At 36.9% G+C, this 24,910-nt stretch overlaps 2 protein-coding genes across 2 annotated transcripts; both read right to left on the bottom strand.

Moving 5' to 3' along the window:
• Positions 1-9,512: 9,512 nt before the first annotated feature.
• Positions 9,513-10,163, bottom strand: LOC143530310 (uncharacterized). Its single transcript, XM_077025876.1, has one exon. It carries the CDS (start codon positions 10,161-10,163, stop codon positions 9,513-9,515), a length of 651 nt encoding a protein of 216 aa, XP_076881991.1.
• A 670-nt stretch (positions 10,164-10,833) lies between these two features.
• On the bottom strand, positions 10,834-11,484 carry LOC143530309 (uncharacterized). The gene has a single exon (XM_077025875.1). It carries the CDS (start codon positions 11,482-11,484, stop codon positions 10,834-10,836), a length of 651 nt encoding a protein of 216 aa, XP_076881990.1.
• Positions 11,485-24,910: the final 13,426 nt, after the last annotated feature.

The raw sequence follows: 24,910 nt of genomic DNA, 5'->3' as shown, positions 1-24,910 counted from the left end.
ATAGGTCATGCTACTACCCATATGAAGTAGATGAACATGACTTTTGTCATCATGAATAGCAGCAAGTATTAGGCTTGATTGACTCAGAAAAGTCAAACACGATGTATCTTTGGTAGAACCAACAAGTCCTCGGTCAAGGTTTGATCGAGAATGCTTCAAAACCTCTCTAACACAAAGATCTCTCTGATTGATCAAAAGAATCTGGTCAGTCCATGCCGAGAACCTCATAGCACTACTCATCATCTTCATCATACCACCAATCACCATTTATGACCAAACCTGTAACACCAATCAATGACTAAACCGATAATCAGTAACTTCAATAGAGAACAAACAAACCTTCTGAATGAAGAATCAATTAAATCTAATAATCACCAAAAACCTCTCAACCATAAAAGAGTTCTTTACCTATTAAAGAAATCTACTTGAAAGAGCTAGAAGACAAGAATGGATGTATGGCGGTGAGTAGGTGAAAGATTTGATGGTTATAATGAGATAAGATTTTGGAAGATAATAGAAGTTGTGAGTTTCAAGAATGATCAATAAGTAGTAATGAGTGCCTTTTAATCTACCTGGTCACATCAAACTGAACCGAGAACATTTATTTACCGAGAACATATGGCCGAGAACCATTTACTGAAAACAGAGAATTCACAAGACTGAGTTTGTTGAGCCAAAATGATCTGGCCGAGAAAAAGGAAGAGCCGAGAACACCATTAACACAAAAACTTGGGCCAAGGATGACAGGACCGAGAACACAGAGATTATAGACACATTTGGCCCAACTGAATGGCCCATGACATTTTGCAACCGTCAAATCAAAAACTGATCCCGATTCATGTGAAAACGATTTCTTAAGACATTTATTTCGACACGAGTAAACATGAGGTAAAATCAAAAAGATAAAAATAAAATAAAATTAGAATAAAACTAAACTATAACAAAAAGATTTACCCATTAGGCCTTCAATAAATTTAACATATTTTGGGATCAAATTTCAGCTGTTTTAAAACAAACGACACCCTTTTTGATGAAAATATCCAAACATGAAATCATATTGATTAAGATACTTTTACAATGATTCATTTTCGGCATTATTGTGACATAGTGAAAGGTTGATAGCAGGTAATTTTCATGATTTTCATTGCGCCAGTGATATGATTAGATTCAATTAGGCATAAAGCTTACATAGACATCACTTATGGACCTATGTTGCCCCTTATCTATTCTCAAGGCGTATTTGGATTTCCCCAGATCACCCCAATTTGACTCCAACCTCCTAATGCTTTATCAAAAGAATTTTCTCTATACAAAGATAATTTTAAGCTTTAAGGTTGAACGTTGGACTTACATGCCATCCGGACTTACAGGCCTTACATTCAGAGTGTTTAGGACTTATTTGTATGCCCCACCCCTGTAGATTCCTGGGACCCCTTTAAGCTTTTGGAAAACATATTTGAATGACGATAATTTTCGTATATAAATTTTTTTTAATGCTTCAAAAGAAATACAATATTTTTGGCGATCAAGACACTAACGTGCTTATGTATGACTGGATATTAACCTTTCTGCCCATCATTCGGAGAGATATATCTAGGTACATGCAAAGTATCTTCAAAATGACTCTCCACAATAAGTTTAGCAGATTTAGTTTATATCACTTCAAACTCTTAATTATTATGGAAAGCTACCATACACATCAATGACTGTTCAAAAGCCTTTTTAGCCTAATAACTTCACATGTTAGGCACACAAAATCAATTTATCTATCATTTCTCAAAGGTTGAATCAATTTTCATTTGAAAATATTTAAAGCTTGTAAACAAATTTTAGCTAAATAATAATATCACTTCCCAGACGATGAACTAATTTTGAAATTCAATCACCCCAGTTACTTTCAGTTTTCAGGTGAATGGCTATCCTATGAGTCTACAGGTAGACGATAGGACCAAACACATAAAATGTGTCCCTCGAACTTTAGGCAGCCGACATAATTTTCAGTGAGAGAACTTAAAACGATAGTTAAACAAAAACAATTTTTATGTTCAGTTGCCCCGGTCACTTTCAGCCCTAAGGTTAATGGCTATCCCGTGATTCAAGAATTTATGACAGGACCAAACATATGAAATATGTCCGTTGAACTTGAGTAACCGGCATGATTTTAAGCAAAGGAACAAAACGTTTTTGAAAATTAGATTTTTTTTTTAAACACACACACTCTTTTTGTATTTTCCTTTTTCTCCCCCTAAATTTTTACATAAATTATGACACACAAAAAAAAATTTACGTACACAATTTAAACCTCAAAAATACTCAGTCATCAAAACGTAGCATCTTAAGAAATCCCACAAGCACATTAAATCTGGCTGTTCCGACCGGTTTATTAAATAAGTCCGCCACGTTATTATTGGTGTGGACTTGTTCAAGACGACTCAGTTTCTGGTCGTAACAGTCACGAATAAAATGGAGTTTGATGTCAATGTGCTTGGTTTTGGAATGCTGAACAGGATTTTTAATAATAGCAATAGCAGCATCATTATCACAAAAAATGGGAGTGTCAAGAAATTCCAAACCGTAATCCAGCAATTGATGTTGCATCCAGATAATTTGTGAGGAGCATGCGTAAGCAGCCATGTACTCAGCCTCGGCGGTAGAAGTAGACACCGTCTATTGTTTCTTGCATTGCCACGAAATCCGGCGATCACCCAAGTACTGACATCCCACAGATGTTGATTTCCTGTCAATATCATCACCTCCATAATTGTTGTCAGCAAAGGTATATAATCGAATTTTGAGTTTTTGGGATACCAAAGACCAAGCTTCGGTTGCCCTTTCAGATAACGAAAAATACGTTTAACAGCAATTTAATGAGAGAGTTTAGGATTAGCCTGGAAACGCGCGTATTGACAAACAGCAACCATGATGTCGGGACGACTAGTAGTGAGATACATGAGAGATCCGATCATCGATCGATAGTGTGCTTGATCTACGGATTTCCCTTCAGCATCAGAAGAAAGAAGTGGTCTTTCGCCGTGGGAGTCGCTGCCGATTTGGAATCTTGGAACTCGAACTTTGCTAGAATGTCTTCGACATATTTCCCTTGATGCAGTAAAATCCCTGTTGCACTCTGACGAACCTGTAAACCCAAAAATGCATCATCTCTCCCAGTGAACTCATCTCAAACCTCTTCTTCATAACCCTCTCAAATTCAATACATAGATTGGTGCTGGTAGAGCCGAAAATAATGTCATCCACATAGATTTGGACAAGGATGAGATCCTTTCCAACCGTCTTCAGAAGCAGTGTCTGATCCATGGTCCCACGCTTGTAACCAGGTTCCAACAAGTGAGCCGTTAGCGTAGCATACCACGCGCGAGGAGCTTGGTGAAGACCATAGAGAGCTTTGTCTAGCTTGTAGACGTGATCAGGATACTTAGAACTTCTGAAGCCTGGTGGCTGATCCACATAGATTTTTTCCTTTTCTTCCCCATACCAAAAGGCGGTCTTGACATCCATTTGATAGACTGTAAATCCCATATAGGATGCATATGCCAAGAATATACGAATTGCCTCAAGTCGAGCTACAGGAGCGTAAACTTCTGTGTAGTCCAACCCTTCTACCTGACGAAATCCACGAACTACAAGACGAGCCCTTGTTTCTGACAATAACCCCAGTATCGTCTTGTTTGTTTCTGAAAACCCATCTCGTGTCAAGCGACTTTTTCCCTTTAGGCAGTTCCACCAATTTCCAAAAATTTAGCTTGTCAAACTAATTCAGCTCTTCATGCATTGCATCTACCCAACTAGGTTCCTGAAGTGCCATGTCAACTGATTTCGGTTCGATCTGAGAATTGAAACAGGGGTAGAGACAATTGTTTATGTTTCCTGTTTGACTTCTAGTTGACACACTCGACTCAAGGGGACCAATGATATTTTCGATTGGATGATCCCGTTGAATTCTTGATGGAACGGAGTGATCTGGTACACTGCTGGTGGCCGGCAAGTTTGTGAGTTCGTCAAGCGAATCGATAAGAGGATTTCTCCAACAAGAAGCTGTTGTACTATGCTGATACGAGGTACTGCAATGTATTCGTTTGGAATAGTATATGGAAAGAGAGTGCTGCCGAAAACTTGTCTGATGGGACTCTCCCCCTCAACAGATGGAACATTTGCCAACGGTGTTGAGGTTGAAGGCAAGCTACTCTCAATCGGAGACTTTGGGGTTGATTCTGAGATAGGTGTCGGATCAGGATCTTAAGAACCCGAGGATGACAGTTGACTATTTTCGAACAATTCTGGTGGATCAATACCCGCAACCGGCCCCTTTTGAAGAATGTCAAACAACTCTTCATCTTCATTAGCACATCCCATTATATCAGAAGTTTCAGCATCGATGGCTGAAGGCACATTGAATGGCTTGAATAGTTCGTTGTAGTCAAACAACCAGTCAGGTCCAACTCTAGCATCCGTCTCGTTATCCTCAAGCCACCGAATATCGTATGATTCCACGATTTGCTTTGAGGATTTGTTGTATACCCTGTAAGTAGTGTGACCCGCATAACCTACAAAGTAGCAGTCATCGGCCTTTGCTCCAAATTTCGGAGTCAAGTCAAGATTCAACAATGTGCATGGACATCCGAATGCACGAAAATGAGCAACAGTGGGTTTGTGTCCATAGACGATCTCATATGGAGTCTTCATTTGGCTTTTGTTGATCAGAACCCGATTCTGTACGTAGCATGCAGTGTTAACAGCTTCAGCCCAGAAAAACAACGGTAGTTTTAAGTCACACATCATAGTTCTTGCTACCTCGATAAGAGTTTGGTTTCTTCTTTCAGCAACTCCATTTTGTTGCGGTGTGCGAGCTGAACTGTATTGTTTGAGCACACCCCTTTCAGCACAGAAATGATTCAACACAGAGTTCTTGAACTCAGTTCCATTGTCGCAACGAATACTCTTGAGCTTCAGATTCAGCTGATTTTCCATTAGTACCACGAATCTCTTGATTAGCTCTACAGTTTCACACTTATTTGACAAGAAAAATACACAAGTAAAACGTGAGTAATCATCAGTAATAACTAAGCAATAAGAGCTACGTGAAAGACTCAGTACGTGTACTGGACCAAAGAGATCCATGTGAAGCAATTGAAACACAGATGAGATGGAATTAAACACTTTCGGCTTGTGAGGTTTGAGGTGATGTTTGCCCAAAGCACAAGCAACACATTTTTCAGTTGTTATAAAATCTTTGATTGGCAAACCTTGGACAATGTTGTTTTTAGAAAGACGGTTCAAGTTTTTGACATTTGCATGTCCAAGACGACGATGCCACAACATGGCATTATGTTTCGATACTTTTGAAAATAGACATGTAATTTCTTCTGGAACATTTCTGTTCATGTCGATCATATAGGCATTATCTTTTCTTTGTGATCGAACAAGAACCCAGTCCTCTGGTATAATTATGCCAGGTTTTAAAATCAAGCACTCTTTGTTCGTGAAATGAGTCGAAAAGCCTTTATCACAGATCTGCGAAACACTGAGCAGACTGTGTTTTAATTCAGGAACAAAGTTTACGTTTTCAAACCTCAATACTCCATTACTTACCGTACCCTTCTGTGTGATTTTACCTTTTTCTCCTCCCGCAAAGGAAACATAGCCTCCATTAAAGATCTGAATGTCGTTCAGTTGAGATATGTCCCCTGTCATGTGCCTGGAACAGCCACTATCAACAAACCACGGTTTGATGATATTCTTCCGTAGCCGTTCCTGCAACATGTGCGAGATTAGTTAGTTTTTGGTACCCAGTCCATAGTCACTCTGGCACACCAAGTTCATCAATTTTAGATACGGGTAACCAAGACATGTCTTCCCGATTATCTAGAATTGTACATGAATAATTCTGAGGTTTAGAAACCTGAGACTTAGGTAACCATTTGTATTTCGGTTTTAAAATTTTGTGGCTCACACAAATGATTTGCTTTGTCTCAGGCTTACGATCGAAAGACCGTGAAAGATTTGGTTTGTTATTTAATTTCGATCCCGAAACGTGTGAAGGTTTCAGAACCAACTTCGGTTTTCCGACGTGTTTTCGAGATGTGGCAGAAGCTGCTTGTCTAACTTTGATACGATCTGCCTTGTCTTGAATCCAATTTCCATCAGGAGGACTTGCCTTGAAATACTTTGATTTATTTGAATGTGATTTGTTGAAAATATTCCGACGCACGCTCCTCTGACGGTGTCCACAATACGGGACATAAGGAAGATGTTGGTAGTTTCTAGCAATGTGACCAGGAATGCCACAGTTGAAGCAAGTTTGTCGCTTCACATGTAAATCTGGGTGGCCAATTCCTGGTCTCGATTTTTGCAAATTTTGCTGTCTCGCATCGACCTTTGTGGTTGATTTACTTGCACTTTTCATGCTTGTGTTTACTTCTTTAATGGGTTTTGGTGGTGTGTATTTACTAGCATTTTCCTTTTTAACATCAGTATTTAAAGATACATCACACTTATTAATGCTACTAGAACATTCAACCACACAATTGTTTATGCTCTTAAAAACAGAGCCCACACAAGCATTAGTCTTAACAGAGGCTAAATCACACAATTTAAAACAAGCATTATTAAAATTGTTTTTATCAGGTAAAACAAGTAAATCTTCCTCATCGTCCACCCAATCCTCAATGATTACTTCATCTGCACGCGAAGTAGAAACATTAGTATCATTCACTTGCACAACTGATTTAGCTGGTTTGACAAACCCGGGTGTTGTCTTTTCTTTAACTTCAGGTTTGCCATATTTCAAAGATTTCTCTTTATCTTCCTCAATAACAAAAGGAGAGGGAGTATAATTGTCATTGTATGGAGGTGGAACCTCATTATACCCAATTCCCTCACCCCTCTTTTCCTTCCATCTTAATTGCTTTTCAATCATTGACTCAACGACCGCACTAGAGACATCAAACCTTTTAAAATTGAACTCAGCGTTTTCAAATTTGTTCGTTAATTTAGCGTTTTCCAAAATAGATGTTTCAAGTTTGGCGGTTAGATCAGCAAATTTCTTATTGGCATCTAAGATGTGACAACACTTAACACTGAAATCACTTTGCAGTTTTGAAAAATCTTTGTTTGATGCTTCTAGTTTTGCTGTAAGACCCTTCTCAAGTTTCTTAAGTGTATAGTTTTCATGTTTTATATTTTCTATTTCCCTAACAAGATTACTATTATGCACACGAAATAGCTCTACCTTTCTGATGCATGCTTGAGAACACAAATTAGAGTTTACCTCAGATGAAGCAGCAGGAGTAGAAGCCATGAAAGAAAACTGGAGACTCTTCACCTGATGTTCAGTCTTATTCCTTCTTCAAACATAATCAACTTGAGCGAGGTTTGCGGTCTGACCCTGAATAGTGAGTGCCTCCATATGATCGGCCCAATTAAACTGTTGTGCAACTAATCCTTGCTCGTTTCTTCCAGTAACAGCATTGTCTCCCCTTGCACCATTCACAGGAACCAGAGCCCTTTCAGTATTTCCCTCCGTTGCTGGATTTATGCATTCTCTAGCAAAATGTCCTGGTTCATGACAATTGTAGCACCTGAGGTTCTCCTTGTTGAAGCACACCTTTTTGTTTGCAGGTAAGTTCCAATTGCTCCTGCCAGTCCTTTTGGTGAACTTCTTTGCTCTGAATACAGCTATGGCGATTTGCCAGGAGATGTCCATCTCTTCCACGTCATCAGGATGGATCTGATCCAGTTTAGTAGAACCTACTGGTTGAATAAGGTCTCTAGCAAGAAAAGCATTATAGCAGTTCATGAATCCCGCCATGAGAGCAATATTCTCTTGAGTTTCTTTTGAGATGACGGGTCCTTGGGCAGGAGACTTGCTGGAAGAAGCAACACTGGGTTGGGGTTGAGACTGTGGAGATGGCTGTGGAAAGAATATGGAAGCAAGAGGCTGTGCCTGAGATGTAGGTGGAGTGAATTGGCCTTGAGTTGATCTGAACATGGAAAAATTTCCATTTGGCTGCTGCGGCTGTGAGTACACACCCTGAGAGGACTTGAACATTGAGAAGTTGTCTTGTGATATAAGTGCATTGTTTGATAGCGTGGAGTATCCAGCAGCAGTATACGAATTTGCATGGTTGATTGCTCGCTGCTTGTCATCCATATCACATGACTTGATGATAGCGATCACCTCAGATAGGATTAGTCTTGAAAGATCCTTTGTCTTCTTGATAACAGCAACGTTCATATCCCATCCTTGTGGCAAAGAGTTAACCAACTTGTTGTTGGTTTCAATGAGAGTTAAGTGTATGTTGGCTGATCTCATCTCGGTTACAAGTGTGACGAATCTTTGCAGATGACTTTCCAAGGACTCACCTAGAACATGATTAAACATATTGAACTTTTGGCACAGCAAGACCTGACGACTGCGCTTCATGTCTTCATTTCCCTCATAGACCTCTATCAGTGCCTCCCATAGGGCCTTTGCTGATTGCAACTCGCGAAAACCTTGAGAAATCTTAGGTGACAGGGCCATTGTAAGAGTGGCAAGTGCCTTCTCATCTTCTTCTACCTTGTCATAGTCAGCATCAACATACATTTCGATAGGCTTGACAGCAATCTCTCCTTCAACTGTCTCATATGTGATCGGTTGAGGACCTCTAACTATGCTCCTCCACATCTTAGCGTCTTTCATCTTGACATACTTCTCGAATCTGAACTTCCATTCATAGAAGTCTTCATGCTTCAGCAGACGGGGCACACATGTAGCTATACCCATGATGGAGTCTAGCTCCTGGTGAAGTGCTGAGTTAATGGATGCATTGATGGATTGATCCATGATGATAATAGACCCAATACAAATCCAAATTCTTCAAACAGAGAACTCAAGACTGACCCGAGAACCAGATACTTGGTAAAGGTTTGTTGGGAATCCAAGCGTGCTCGCTGCTTGTCATCCATATCACATAACTTGATGATAGCGATCCCCTCATATAGGGTTAGTCTTGAAAGATCCTTTGTCTTCTTGATAACAGCAACGTTCATATCCCATCCTTGTGGCAGAGAGTTGTGTAAGTGCACGGATTTGGTGTCCGCAGCTGTTCGAATAGGCTAGGGATAGTTAGTCTTTACACTTAATGTATAAAAGCTCATTCGCAAAGCATGTTTAGCGAATGAGACCACATTGGTTAGAGACTAGGCTATTCGTTAATGTAAGAGCCCATTCGTTACTACAGTGTAACGAATGGAAGCTCATTCGTTAAGGTATACCCATTCGCTAAGGGTGTTTAGCGAATGGGGCTATGGAAAGACCTTATTCGTTAACCTTGTTAACGAATGAGAGGTCTCATTCGTTACTACAGTTATAATGAATGAGTCCAGCCTATAAATACGCCTTCCACAGTTAGAATGCAAAGAGATCTGTGCCATATTTATCCCCTGTAACTTTATGCTGCCGGATTCTCTCTAGATCCTTAATCTATTCATCATCCATGTAATGTAATCATCCTTTAATGTATGAACACGATCATTAACGTATCGATTTGCGACCAGATTCTTGGCTCGTAAACATTCGTATAACGTTTCCACAAGTTGACCAACTTGTTGTTGGTTTCAATGAGAGTTAAGTGTATGTTGGCTGATCTCATCTCGGTTACAAGTGTGACGAATCTTTGCAGATGACTTTCCAAGGACTCACCTAGAACATGATTAAACATATTGAACTTTTGGCATAGCAAGACCTGACGACTGCACTTCATGTCTTCATTTCCCTCATAGACCTCTATCAGTGCCTCCCATAGGGCCTTTGCTGATTGCAACTCGCGAAAACCTTGAGCAATCTTAGGTGACAGGGCCATTGTAAGAGTGGCAAGTGCCTTCTCATCTTCTTCTACCTTGTCATAGTCAGCATCAACATACATTTCGATAGGCTTGACAGCAATCTCTCCTTCAACTGTCTCATATGTGATCGGTTGAGGACCTCTAACTATGCTCCTCCACATCTTAGCGTCTTTCATCTTGACATACTTCTCGAATCTGAACTTCCATTCATAGAAGTCTTCATGCTTCAGCAGACTGGGCACACATGTAGCTATACCCATGATGGAGTCTAGCTCCTGGTGAAGTGCTGAGTTAATGGATGCATTGATGGATTGATCCATGATGATAATAGACCCAATACAAATCCAAATTCTTCAAACAGAGAACTCAAGACTGACCCGAGAACCAGATACTTGGTAAAGGTTTGTTGGGAATCCAAGCGTGCTCGCTGCTTGTCATCCATATCACATGACTTGATGATAGCGATCCCCTCATATAGGGTTAGTCTTGAAAGATCCTTTGTCTTCTTGATAACAGCAACGTTCATATCCCATCCTTGTGGCAGAGAGTTGTGTAAGTGCACGGATTTGGTGTCCGCAGCTGTTCGAATAGGCTAGGGATAGTTAGTCTTTACACTTAATGTATAAAAGCTCATTCGCAAAGCATGTTTAGCGAATGAGACCACATTGGTTAGAGACTAGGCTATTCGTTAATGTAAGAGCCCATTCGTTACTACAGTGTAACGAATGGAAGCTCATTCGTTAAGGTATACCCATTCGCTAAGGGTGTTTAGCGAATGGGGCTATGGAAAGACCTTATTCGTTAACCTTGTTAACGAATGAGAGGTCTCATTCGTTACTACAGTTATAATGAATGAGTCCAGCCTATAAATACGCCTTCCACAGTTAGAATGCAAAGAGATCTGTGCCATATTTATCCCCTGTAACTTTATGCTGCCGGATTCTCTCTAGATCCTTAATCTATTCATCATCCATGTAATGTAATCATCCTTTAATGTATGAACACGATCATTAACGTATCGATTTGCGACCAGATTCTTGGCTCGTAAACATTCGTATAACGTTTCCACAAGTTGACCAACTTGTTGTTGGTTTCAATGAGAGTTAAGTGTATGTTGGCTGATCTCATCTCGGTTACAAGTGTGACGAATCTTTGCAGATGACTTTCCAAGGACTCACCTAGAACATGATTAAACATATTGAACTTTTGGCATAGCAAGACCTGACGACTGCACTTCATGTCTTCATTTCCCTCATAGACCTCTATCAGTGCCTCCCATAGGGCCTTTGCTGATTGCAACTCGCGAAAACCTTGAGCAATCTTAGGTGACAGGGCCATTGTAAGAGTGGCAAGTGCCTTCTCATCTTCTTCTACCTTGTCATAGTCAGCATCAACATACATTTCGATAGGCTTGACAGCAATCTCTCCTTCAACTGTCTCATATGTGATCGGTTGAGGACCTCTAACTATGCTCCTCCACATCTTAGCGTCTTTCATCTTGACATACTTCTCGAATCTGAACTTCCATTCATAGAAGTCTTCATGCTTCAGCAGACGGGGCACACATGTAGCTATACCCATGATGGAGTCTAGCTCCTGGTGAAGTGCTGAGTTAATGGATGCATTGATGGATTGATCCATGATGATAATAGACCCAATACAAATCCAAATTCTTCAAACAGAGAACTCAAGACTGACCCGAGAACCAGATACTTGGTAAAGGTTTGTTGGGAATCCAAGCGTGCTCGCTGCTTGTCATCCATATCACATGACTTGATGATAGCGATCCCCTCATATAGGGTTAGTCTTGAAAGATCCTTTGTCTTCTTGATAACAGCAACGTTCATATCCCATCCTTGTGGCAGAGAGTTGTGTAAGTGCACGGATTTGGTGTCCGCAGCTGTTCGAATAGGCTAGGGATAGTTAGTCTTTACACTTAATGTATAAAAGCTCATTCGCAAAGCATGTTTAGCGAATGAGACCACATTGGTTAGAGACTAGGCTATTCGTTAATGTAAGAGCCCATTCGTTACTACAGTGTAACGAATGGAAGCTCATTCGTTAAGGTATACCCATTCGCTAAGGGTGTTTAGCGAATGGGGCTATGGAAAGACCTTATTCGTTAACCTTGTTAACGAATGAGAGGTCTCATTCGTTACTACAGTTATAATGAATGAGTCCAGCCTATAAATACGCCTTCCACAGTTAGAATGCAAAGAGATCTGTGCCATATTTATCCCCTGTAACTTTATGCTGCCGGATTCTCTCTAGATCCTTAATCTATTCATCATCCATGTAATGTAATCATCCTTTAATGTATGAACACGATCATTAACGTATCGATTTGCGACCAGATTCTTGGCTCGTAAACATTCGTATAACGTTTCCACAAGTTGACCAACTTGTTGTTGGTTTCAATGAGAGTTAAGTGTATGTTGGCTGATCTCATCTCGGTTACAAGTGTGACGAATCTTTGCAGATGACTTTCCAAGGACTCACCTAGAACATGATTAAACATATTGAACTTTTGGCATAGCAAGACCTGACGACTGCACTTCATGTCTTCATTTCCCTCATAGACCTCTATCAGTGCCTCCCATAGGGCCTTTGCTGATTGCAACTCGCGAAAACCTTGAGCAATCTTAGGTGACAGGGCCATTGTAAGAGTGGCAAGTGCCTTCTCATCTTCTTCTACCTTGTCATAGTCAGCATCAACATACATTTCGATAGGCTTGACAGCAATCTCTCCTTCAACTGTCTCATATGTGATCGGTTGAGGACCTCTAACTATGCTCCTCCACATCTTAGCTTCTTTCATCTTGACATACTTCTCGAATCTGAACTTCCATTCATAGAAGTCTTCATGCTTCAGCAGACGGGGCACACATGTAGCTATACCCATGATGGAGTCTAGCTCCTGGTGAAGTGCTGAGTTAATGGATGCATTGATGGATTGATCCATGATGATAATAGACCCAATACAAATCCAAATTCTTCAAACAGAGAACTCAAGACTGACCCGAGAACCAGATACTTGACCCGAGAACTACTAAGTCAAACAGAGAACCAGAGAGCCAGAGAACAATCCCGAGAACCCTAAAACTTGACCGAAAACAAGCAAAACAAGTCTAGAACGCTGTAATTCGCCCGAGAACACATAATACTTCCCGAGAATACTGAAATCCACCAGAGACCACCGAAACTTTCCCGAGAACCTTCAAACCGTGGCCGAGAACTTTGGTTTTGACCAAGAACTATCAAATCTGCCCGAGAACGACAAATTGAACCCGAGAACTACAAGTTTAGCCAGTGAACTTGAGAATGCCCATGATAACCTTGAATACTTCCGAAAAACTTCAAATTTTAACCCGAGAACTAAGAATAGACAAGGATATGGTAAATCTTGAATATTTAACTAAATCCCAAGAAAATTGGGATTAAAATTAAATTCAAGATATATACCAAAATCTATTCTGAATTCAGCCTTCCTCACCCGAAGAACACGAAGAACAACCTTCTTCAATCTCCAGAAATCTTCAACACAACAAGCCTTCTTAAATTAACAACAGAATCCTTGATATCACCAATAACCAAGCCTAGAATAGGTCTATAGGCTCTGATACCAACTGTAAGTCCCGTGAACGGATCTTTCAATGTGATATCAATATACTCGATGATTAAGCGGAAACTAATCACCAAGCTGATTCTATGAGGCAATAAAGAACACAAGCAAAACACACAAAGAAGCTTCAAAACACACGTATATTATACGGCGGGTGCTTAAGCTCTTAACTTACACGGTTGAATAATCAAAATGAACGAACAACCCTGACCTAAACTACATACATCGTATATATAGTCATACCAACCTAGGCCCAAAACATACAAAAGCCCACCGTGATCAACAGATCTCGGTTTACATAATACACCCCAAACTAAGCCCAAAATACAAGCATAAACCACAAATTAGTGCCCAACATTTGTTATTGAGAAACACACTACCTCACTTTACTAAGTTGTTCAAGTATTAATTCGGTGATTTTTGACCAAACAGTCATGTGTCATGGATTTCGGTGAGAACTGAGATTCTCATCTTCACTTGATTGAGCTTTCATACAATAACAGTTTCCATTCGAGTATTGGTATGGTTCCTTTCAGAGCACTTTATGGTCATAAATGTCGTTCTCCTATCTGTTGGGGTGAAATTGGTGAAACCCAAATCACTGGCCCAGAACTTGTTCGAAAGACTACTGATCGAATCGCTCAAATTTGACAAAATCTCTTAGCCACTCGTAGCCGTCAAAAGACTTAGGTTGATAATCGACGACGACCTCTCAAGTTTAACGTCGGCTACTGTGTCCTTCTCAAGGTATCCCCTTGGAAAAGTGTGGTTCATTTAAGCAAGAATGGCAAACTATCTCCTCGATTTGTTGGACCTTACAAGATTCTCGAAGGTATCTGTAGTGTGGCTTATAATCTCGAGCATCCACAAGAACTTTCAAATATTCATCTGAAGTGTTTCTAATCTAAAGAAATGTCTAGCAGATGGACTTCTCCACATACTGCTCGATGAGCTGCGCATTGATGAAACAATGCACTTTGTTGAGAAACCGGCTGAAATCAAGGATCGCAAAGACAAGGAAACCAAACTTAGCCATATACCCTTGGTAAAGGTTCGTTGGGAATCCAAGCGTGACGCTGAGTTCATTGGGAGCGAGAAGACCAAATGCGAACTAAGTATCCTCATCGTTTTGATACAGATTCTTTTACTTAATTTCGGGACGAAATTCTCAAAAGTAGGGAATGCTGTGACATTTGGCAAACTTTATCATTTGTATTTGTATTTGTATTCGTTAAACTGACCAGTTTTGTTGTTTCGATGTATTCTTGTTTATCGTTCTCATTAATATAATATTCACGATGATTTAAGCTAATCGTTCATTCGTTTTCTTTGCATTTTGATCAATTAACGAAACTTCGAGGTTTAAAGTTTTAAATATTTAAACAATTTGCAAACTCTATGGGTATAATATGAAAAATATCCAAGTTTTATAACTTCTATTTCATTATTAACACATATCAAATTTCAGGGACTGGATGGGTATTTATATTTTAATATCTTATTTAAAAGAACTTGAAACTCCAGCGGTAATTTGTGTAACTTAATTTAAAATAAAAATTATTATATTAATTTAAACACAACCCTTTCTTCCCCTCTTGTCCCCACGTTTTTCCGGCGACAGAAAAGTCTGGCGAGCTGTAACAATACCTGGCAACATCAAAACACATTAAAACTAATGCATTAATCCAATTAAAGACTCGTAACACCTTAGACCATAACGGCGAACTCGTAATCATCGTCCATAACACGATATAACTACTAATAATTGGTAATTAAAAACCGAAAACGGCCGGAAAAGTAATAAAATTTCAATCAAGACCATACGCTCCAATTGAGCCTATATAAAGCATCTAATTCATTATCTAAACCTACCCTTAAAATCAAATTCATCTAAAATACCTCTGTAATGTCTTAATTGACCATCCAAGTTCGTATTCCGGCCAACTTCTATTCACCATCAAACCTTAACAATTCCAAGTAATTATTATATGCATTTGAATCGTTTTTAGTAAAAAATCAAAACCCTTAACCTAATTTCTTCGTACATGGAACGGATTTACAAAATTGAGAACCTAGGGTTTGAAGTATAATGACGAACATGTGATATTGTTTAAGTATTTTTGTTTCCGTCATGTTTCCAAATAACAAGTTGGCCCAGATGGTTAACTCACTTGTGTATCGCCTAAGGGACCTGGGTTCGAACCCGTGTCTACCCTTTTTATTTGTTGTTTTATTTTTTTAAGAATTTTTCATTTATATTATAAACCAAATAAATTTGATAAAATTATTATAAATTAAATAAAATTATTTTAAATTAAATAAAATCAATTATAAACTAAATTTTATCAATTCTCATCTAAAAACTAAATTTTCATATCCGTTAAAGTTTCGTGAAACCCATTAATGTTATTTTATTTCCATTTAGTTAAAATCCTAATATGCTAAAATAATGATATGTGGAATAAAAATTATACCGACAAAAATATAACACTCATATTAGTGATAAACTATTAAAGAGTATTAACATAATAATAAAACGCAAAATTACCGCTAAGGCCTAAAATAATATTATAATATTAAATATCAATAGAGTAATAAAATATACATTAAAATAACGCATATATTCTAAAACTAAATTACTTACCTTTTATAATTCCGTTTGTTAGTTTTTACTTTTGTATTTTTAACTATAGTTACTTCGATTTCTTTAACGCGCTTTCAGCTTTTGTTTCTATTTCATCTTCAATTTCAAAGGTGAATTTTTCACACTCCCTTTTAACACTTTTACACACTTTGGGGGTAGCATATATATCTAACCAAAACAATTGCTTAATTGTTCATTTACAAACTACAATTCATATCATGGACTTGTGTGTTACTTGATTACTTGCTCATGTTTTACTTGCACGTGGTAGCCTCAATAAGTATGATCATACACCCCCTTTGCACTCAATACCATTTTGTTATGAGTGGAATAGGGCCTCATTATGAGAGTACGTTGGTTGTTACCAACTGGAAAGAACCTTGCTTGCTCGATTATTACACATGTCACATGGAATTGTATGATTTTATTATTATATATAAACAAAACTTGTGTGAACTCACCAACTATTTGTTTAGTTAACTTGTATTTTATATAATATATATATATACACACACATGCTACAAAGACAGTCATTGGAGGATGATGCATTGGAGAAAACACTAGAACTTAGGTTATATTGATAAATGGACAATTTGTTTAAATTTTCTTAAAATAAATGTATATCATTGTTTACGAACTTTTGTACTTGATGCATTGGAGAAGACACTAGAACTTAGGTTATATCACAATAACACAACCAGAACTAGAACCATAACCACAACCCCCACAGCTACAGAAAGCTACACAGACACCAATATGGGAGAGGCTAAATGGATGCCTAGCTTAGTATGAAGGAATCCAACCTATAATCAATGACATCAATGCAGGGACATTTATCAACCCTCCAGCTCACAAACAAAAAAAAATTGAAAAAGGAGGAGCTGAGATATTCCCTGGTGAACAGTCAAACCTAGCAAAGCTGGAAAAATGGTGGACAAATGATTGGCAATTCCACACTAGGATAAGAAAGTCTTATGCATCATTTCAATCTGTAACCTCCAACTATTCGAGCATTACAACAGAAATTGTAGCAAAACTACGCCAATACGGAGAAGTGTTGGTAGAGACAGGTAATCGACTGAGAGACATTGGGCAAAGCTTTACCTAGAAGTACTATGAACGGGAACCATACATCTAAAGAACAACTAACACATATTATTATATATAGGTTTATCATCGTAATTTCTTTCTTGTATGGGTAAATATGAATAGAGTAAAAGTCGCAATGATCGACGATTTTGATATATTATGTGTTCATATGCTAATTTGCTATTCGTAAGAGAGGATTGAATTATTAGGTTATTAGTATAAAGTGAATTTACTTCCAATGAATCTAGCTAGATTCAATGTCATATTAGCAATGGACTGGTTAGCAGCAAATAATGCTTGAATCCTATGTAATCAGAATTCTGTTGAAATTCGTACGTCAACAGGAGAAATGATTACAATTCAGCGAGACAAACTTTCTAGGCCTACAAAGTTTATATCAAAAATGAAAGCGATAAACTACCTAAGGAAGCAAGGTGTAGTATATATAATTTCTTTAATCATTAGCGCCAAAGAAAAAGAGCTAAAGGAAATTCCAGTAGTATCGAAATACTCTGATATTTTTCCAGAAGATCTAACTGGACAACCGCCTCATCGTGTAGTAGAGTTTAGAATTCATGTGATACTATGAACAACGCCAATTGCTAAAGCACCATATTGATTAGCGCCAACAGCAATGTTAGAATTGAAAACCCAAATAGAAGAATTTATAGAAAAATGTTTCATATGACCAAGCTCATTACCATGGAAAGCAGCGGTGTTTTTGTTAAAAACAAAAATATAGGTCGATGTGTATGTGTATTGATTATCAAGAATTGAATAATGTCACAATTAAAAATCGGTACTACTACCGAGAATTGATGATCTATCTCAAGGAGCTCTACATTTTCCAGATTCATTTAAGCTCATGATATCATCAACTGAAAGTATAAGAATAACATATTCCTAAGACTCCTTTTAGAACGAGATATGGTCACTATAATTTTACAATTATGCCATTCCGTCTGACCAATGCAATAGTCGCATTTATAGATACGATGAGTGGGATAAGTAAATCGTATCTGGATAAATTTGTGATCGTTTTTATAGACAATATACTTATTTAATCCAAAAAGTAGTGAGCACCATGTCAAACACTCTTAATACTATAGAGAAAAAAAGAAGCTTTATGCTAAATTCTCAAAGTGTTATTTTTGATTTCAAGAAGTAAAATTCCTATGTCACTTGATTAACCATGAAGGTTTCATGAGGTTCCTTCCAAAGTAGAAACTATCACTAAATGAGACAATAATGTTTATTAGACTTGCAATTTATTAACTTTGTGAGATGTAAACTTTAATTTGTCAAAGCCGGTGAATAATAATATATACTTAACCACCAAGAACAACTCCATGAGCTGACGAAGCGGAGAGCACAACTTTATGATTTGTTAGCCAACTCACCACTGTTGGTTAATCATCGATCTCGTTAAAGTCTCGTTAAATATTTCGTTAGTTTACTATAGAATAGATAAACTCAGTTAGAATGTTCTATTAGTGTAGTTAGGGTACAAAGTGTAATCAGTTAATAGTTGATGTATATTATTGTAATTAGTTAGAATATAAATGAAGAGTTGCGTCGTATTTACGAACCGTTGCAACCCTTGCCGGAGTAACCGCCGGTGGGTATAAATACCTCCTCCGGCCACCATCATTGTAATCATCCCGTTTCATTTACAAATCAATAATACAATTTCGTTCATTATAATTGTTGTTACTTACAAATTACGAATTGTTCATTTAACCGATCTTGTAGTCGTCAATTGGTATCAGAGCGAGGCTCTAAAAACCCCAAATTCGAAACCCTAATCGGTGTTAAAAATCAAGAACGATTGCAAACTCATAGAACAAGAAAGACCATACATGCATATTGGAATTCATAGACGGATAAGAAGGGCAGATTAAAGGCGTAATCGATTAGCGAACTTCCGATCTAAAGAAGAATCCGATAAATTTGAAAACCACCAGTGCGGCTGTAGTCAGAAAAGGAATGGGCACGAAAGTTGAGTGTGTGATTGTGTGAATATCGTTGGACAAGACTAATAGGCGCTGCTTGTTCAGAAGAAAGACCGTAGCGGGTGCCGACGGTGAAGTAGAAAAGACCATAGTGTTCATTGAAGAATTGGTCAAAGAAGTTGAGATGGCATTTGCATCTGGAAAGTCACTATATATATTGACCAAAATTTAGGAAAAGGTTAATTGATCATTATTAACTAGTTTTTCGACCCCTTGTTGCGGGGGTAGCTGACCTATCAAAAGCTTCTTAGCAGAGATATATTAAATGACTATGAACACCCATTGCATACTATAAACAAACACAAAACAAATAAACTACCAACTCGATCTATCAAGTAACAATATAAGTTCTTGGGAAAACTACACGCGATCTATCCAATAACAATATAAGTTCCTGGAAAAACTACATTAAAGTCTCTAAAATGCTTATTAATTGGATCAAATGATACATATGAAGAGTCACCAAAGGCATTAAATTTCAAGAAAAAAAAATGCTAAAGTATTGTAAGCTGAATCATTGAGAAGTTGTCATTGGTTACTTGTGGAGCCCGTGATCACTGATTGCATCATCTTACCTCTAGGATCAAATTGATTTCTTGCGTACCATTTTTGCCCACTTTACTGTGGAAGATACATTGCAGTTCGATTTATACCATGTAAACATAATCATTAAACCGCTAGATGTCGTTATTAATATAAAAAATCATGTTCAGATGATAACATACGGATGCTTCAAGGGTAGTTGAAGGTCTTATTCTCGGCTACACCATATTGTTGTCGATTTGGTCTAGTCATCAGCAAGTGTTATGGGAGCAGTTTGATGTCTTTTCTTATTATCATATTATTTTCAAATGTATATTTTGTAATTCAATTTTTCTTATTGGGTTAGCAATAACGGAACTGAAAACATACGTAACCGAAAACCAGTTATCAGTTTTTTTAACCCTCGGTTAACCAATCCAAACCATTCATGCTTTCATATATTTCTAGTTTTTATGTGTCCATTTCATGTATTTCATGATTTATACCACCATTTCATGTATTTATGTATCAATTTCATGTATTTATAAAACTTTTAGCCTAGGTTTGATTTTGGTAAACTGAACCGGTTAATCGAAAACCAATTGATTAATTCGGTTGAGGCTAATTACAGAACGATGCACACATATAATTGCATATAGTACAATATAGAATAATTTTCTTATCTGTTATGCAGAAATAGTGGCGGAATATGTTCCCTTGCAAATTTGCAAGCTTGTTTGACAGCTAAAGCATCCATACCATCATCCTGCACAACAACTAAGATCGTTAACAAAACCTATCAATATGCACAATGACCGAAGTAACCCCCAATCCTGGAGCACAAATGACCATGTTTGTAATAAACAGGGTTCTTTGTAGCTCTCTTTTCGCCTGCCCCTGCTGTACCCATACCATTTGCACATCAATCATATTGCCTAAATTAAACATAATATGTACCAAACCAACATACAATAAAGTCATTTTATCAAACAGTAAATTCAATCGATCATCATTTTGCTTACATGCCACAAATACCTTTCTTCATACCTGAAAAGAAAAATGACTCATGTAGCGCCGTAGTGGTACCGACTCCTCATGGCTTTTGACTGTCTAATCGTCTCTTAAGTGTAAAACCATGTCACTAATCCTGTTATTTGTGAATTAAAATTTTAAAACAGATAATTGTAACATAAAAAAATAGTAATTTCATGGAAATAACACAACTTGATTTTTAAATATTTCAAAAGTTACAATCCTTTGAGAAAGCCAACAACAACAACAACAAAAACAAAAATAACACTAACAAGAACAATAACAAGAATAATAATAACAACAAGAACAACAATAACAATAATAACATAAATAATAATAATAACAATAAATAATAATAATAATAATAATAATAGATGCTATTCAAGAATTACATAAAATATATATTCTAAAATAATGCAAAATTTTATGAGCTAAAATGTACTGCATTATAAGTAACAAACTATCTTCTTTCAACAACAAACAGAAAAACAAAAACAAACCAGTAACCATCATAATCAAACAAACATAAGAAACCTTTATACACAACAAACATCAATCACAAACTAAATTTCAGAGTAAGAGGGAAACCAAAACTCAAACATACATAAAATATTTCAAGAAACAACACATAAACAGACATTGACAGCAAGGTCACAAAGAGAAACACCATAAACATCGGCAGAAAACCGTTTAAAATATGGTTCATTGCACAACCATAATCGGGCGAACTCGGGCTTACGAATCATTACGACTTGGTCCGAATCACTTTCGGGGGGTGAGGGACAGATAAATGGAACTGAGGCAACAACATCGGTGTTGTCGTGGTATGTATTTATGGTGTTATGGTGGTGTGTAGGATGCTATGAGGTAGCTTCGGTGATGGGTGGTCAATGGTGGTTGTTATTACAGCTGATCTAATTCAAAGCAACACAAAAGCCATAAATTTCAAGCAATTCAATTACCGAAAATGAAAGGACAGCCAACGATCGATCAATCCATAGCCACAACTCGATCTGCGAAACGCAAACAACATTATTAAATTAAGTAACAAAACATCGAATTTAAAAAAAACTAACCACGGCGAATGCCTGTAATGTAAGACTACCGAAAATGAAAAAGATCTGTGAACAACAAACTCTAGTTAGGACTGATAAAGGTGGAAACGCGTGGAAAGTAGCATGACACCCGTCTTCTAACAAAGTAAAAGGCACACGATACAAAGTACAAACATGGCATGAAACAGACAAATAACACCAAGTACAACTCAAATACCATAACTACTAATGACTAAGAGCATTCTCATCCAACCCTCATGTTATGTGAGGGGTGTTTTTATAATTTATAGAGTGATTCAGGATGTTGTGAGTGAAAAGTTTTTATATTTTAAAAAAAGTAGTGATTTTTGTATATTTGAAAAGTTACTGTTTATCTCATATAATTTTTTAATATATTTTAAAAGTGGTTGTGAATGAAGGAAAGAGAAAAGATAATGATAAAAGATATAAAAAGTGTTATTTAATTGAAATAAAGAGAGAAAATAAAGTAAATTTTAGTGTAATTTTTGGTTTGGAGACAGGGGTGAGATGAGAATACTCTAATGCAACCAAAGGAAGAGAAAGTGGAAGAATAGAATCAACCTTTACTGCGTGATGTACAAGACGTGATGCCAAAGTTTCTTTGTAATTGTATATTTATAAATTATTAGTTTATTATTAGCAAAGGACAAAAGGAATTCAAAATACTCATTCTTGGCTCGATTAGCAAAACCGAAAAAACCGTATCTAAAACCGAACCAAACCTAAAAACCAAAAACCGAAAAAATTGAAACCGAACGGTTATAAAAAATCGTAAAACCGAAAGTTTGGTTTTTGATTTGGTTTTAGCCAAAAATCGCACTGAATTGCACCACGCACACCCATAGCTAGTTGACCAATATGAGGATCCCAAATTACATGAACAATAGGTCTTACATGTAAAGGGTCTTGCACCCGTGACTCAAAATTTTCTTGCAAAACTACATGAAAGAGATCTCCGGAAGTCCAAAACAAATTTTATTGCTAATTGCCCGAAATGAGAAGCAAAAATATTAAGATAAAGACATTCTTCAGTATTATCATCTTGAATTTCAAAGTCACACGCGATAGCAATGCCAAAACAAATACGACAAGAAGTGGCCTTTTCTCGATTGAGAAAATAGCCTCGACCACATTAGTCTATAACTTCCATTTTGACTAGATGGATTTTTCTTTCTAGGTGACTTCGTTAGTTACCCATATTTTATTATATGAAGGCCAAGAAAGCAATATTAAATAACAACCAAATATAGTAAAATTCTAAGCTTGTAGAATTGCTAGGTTTTATATAAAACCGATTTTGAATTAGGAAAATGCTTTATGTTTGAACCTAGTATTAAGCTTAATTATTATTCATAATTGTTGTAACTGGCTTTGTCTTTGCTAAACTTAGCAAAGGATTTAATTGTGCTTTGAGAACATTTTCTGCTAGAATTCTTGCATTGAGTATTGCGTTATTTTAGTGTGGGTTGGCAAGTGCCAAAAGTTTTTAATTGCGATAAACATGCGTCTTTATGATACGTAAGTGTTTAACATTCGTACCTCTTTTTTGTCTTTTGTAATATGTGTTTCACATGCTTGACGCTTGAGCCAATAATGTTATACTAGGATAGAGTCCGTGTTTCACACGAGTGAAAAATATAATAAAAATAAAAAATTATTATATGTAATACGTAAATTCAATTGTTTTATATAATAATTTTTATTTATGACTTTTTCTATTAAGTTTTTGATATATTATGCACTAAAATTTTAAGTTGAAAACCAAATCTTTATGTTTGATTTATTTAAAATAAAACATTCATACCGATATTATTATATTAAATATTGTTTGCTTAAATGATATTTATAACAAAATGTTGTCACAGATTTAAAAATTAAATTTACAATGACTAAGGTTTTGTTGTAAAAGAAATAAATAAAAATGTATTATATTTTAAAATAAATAGAGAAACGATGAACAATCTTAAATGATTGTGTTAAAGAGATATGAGAAGACAATGTTATATTGTGAATTATGGAAATATTAACAATTAAATATAATTTTGGTTTTATACTTGAAGAGAAATCACATTTATATATGTTAAGTCAAGAAATCAAACACAATTACCATTTTAGTGGAGCTGTTAAGAACATTTGGTTTAAAACTTGGGTTCGAAACCCGTATCACACAATAGTTTATTTTTCAAAATTTTATAAAGCCTTACGGTTCATGGGTTATAATAGAAAAATGGGTCATAGTCATAATATAGTAGGATTGTGTTGCTTTAATAGTATAGTTAGATTGAACTTTTAAGTTGCAAGTAACATGAGTATCCTATTTTAGTGAGTACTTATTGCTTGGATGTAAACTATGCCGTGCAAAATGGGCCGGTTGGGTTGGGTAATGGGCCATAACAGTTTCAAATCACACTGGGGTCGAGCCAAAGGGGGATCAAAATAAATTAGTTTGGGTCGAAATGGGTCATTTAAAAAAATGGTATCAATTTGATTTTGGTCAAAACGGGTTTAGGCTGCAATTAGTGTTGGTGGTGGCAATAGTGGCAAAAATGGTGTTCATAGTGATGTCAGAGGTAGCATATGGTGGCGGCGTTGGTGGAGGCTGCTTAGTGAGGAGAGTCCGATCAGCTTGGTTGTTTTGGATGCTGGTGTTCTTTTTGTTTATTTTTCACCAGGCGAATTGCTTTACTCTATCTCTATTTGAAGCAAATACAAAGGCCAGGCTTTACAAATGGCTTGGTAAATTTGCATTAAATTTAACAAATGGCTTGTCATAGGAATTTTGTGGGTAAAGCTTGAGTTACTATATAATAATTTTGCAATTTAAGTCAAAATCGTCAAACGGTCCTCAATTCGGAGCTTCATCTCGCCAGATTTTGCTTATCTCCTCGCTGAATGCGAGCTCGTGACTGAAGTTAGGGTTTAAGTAGGTGAAAGTTATTATACTGCTATGAGAAACAACAATGGAACTGATATGCATGGTGCTGTTTGATTTTTCGGATTTGAAACTCTCTCAGAATCCAATCACCTGTTACGTACAAGGAATGAATGTGAAATTCTGTGGAATTGAAGG

This window comes from Bidens hawaiensis, unplaced genomic scaffold, assembly GCF_021521415.1.
Source record: "Bidens hawaiensis isolate Kalapana, Puna unplaced genomic scaffold, B.hawaiensis_p1.1 tig00008893_1, whole genome shotgun sequence".
In the NCBI taxonomy this organism is placed as follows: domain Eukaryota; kingdom Viridiplantae; phylum Streptophyta; class Magnoliopsida; order Asterales; family Asteraceae; genus Bidens; species Bidens hawaiensis.
The sequence above is the reverse complement of the archived record's forward strand: the minus strand, read 5'-3'. Positions and strand labels throughout refer to the sequence as shown.

Bases quoted from the DNA above. Each gene is read 5' to 3' on its own strand.
- LOC143530310 (XM_077025876.1), bottom strand. From the start codon at position 10,163: ATGGATCAATCCATCAATGCATCCATTAACTCAGCACTTCACCAGGAG.
- LOC143530309 (XM_077025875.1), bottom strand. From the start codon at position 11,484: ATGGATCAATCCATCAATGCATCCATTAACTCAGCACTTCACCAGGAG.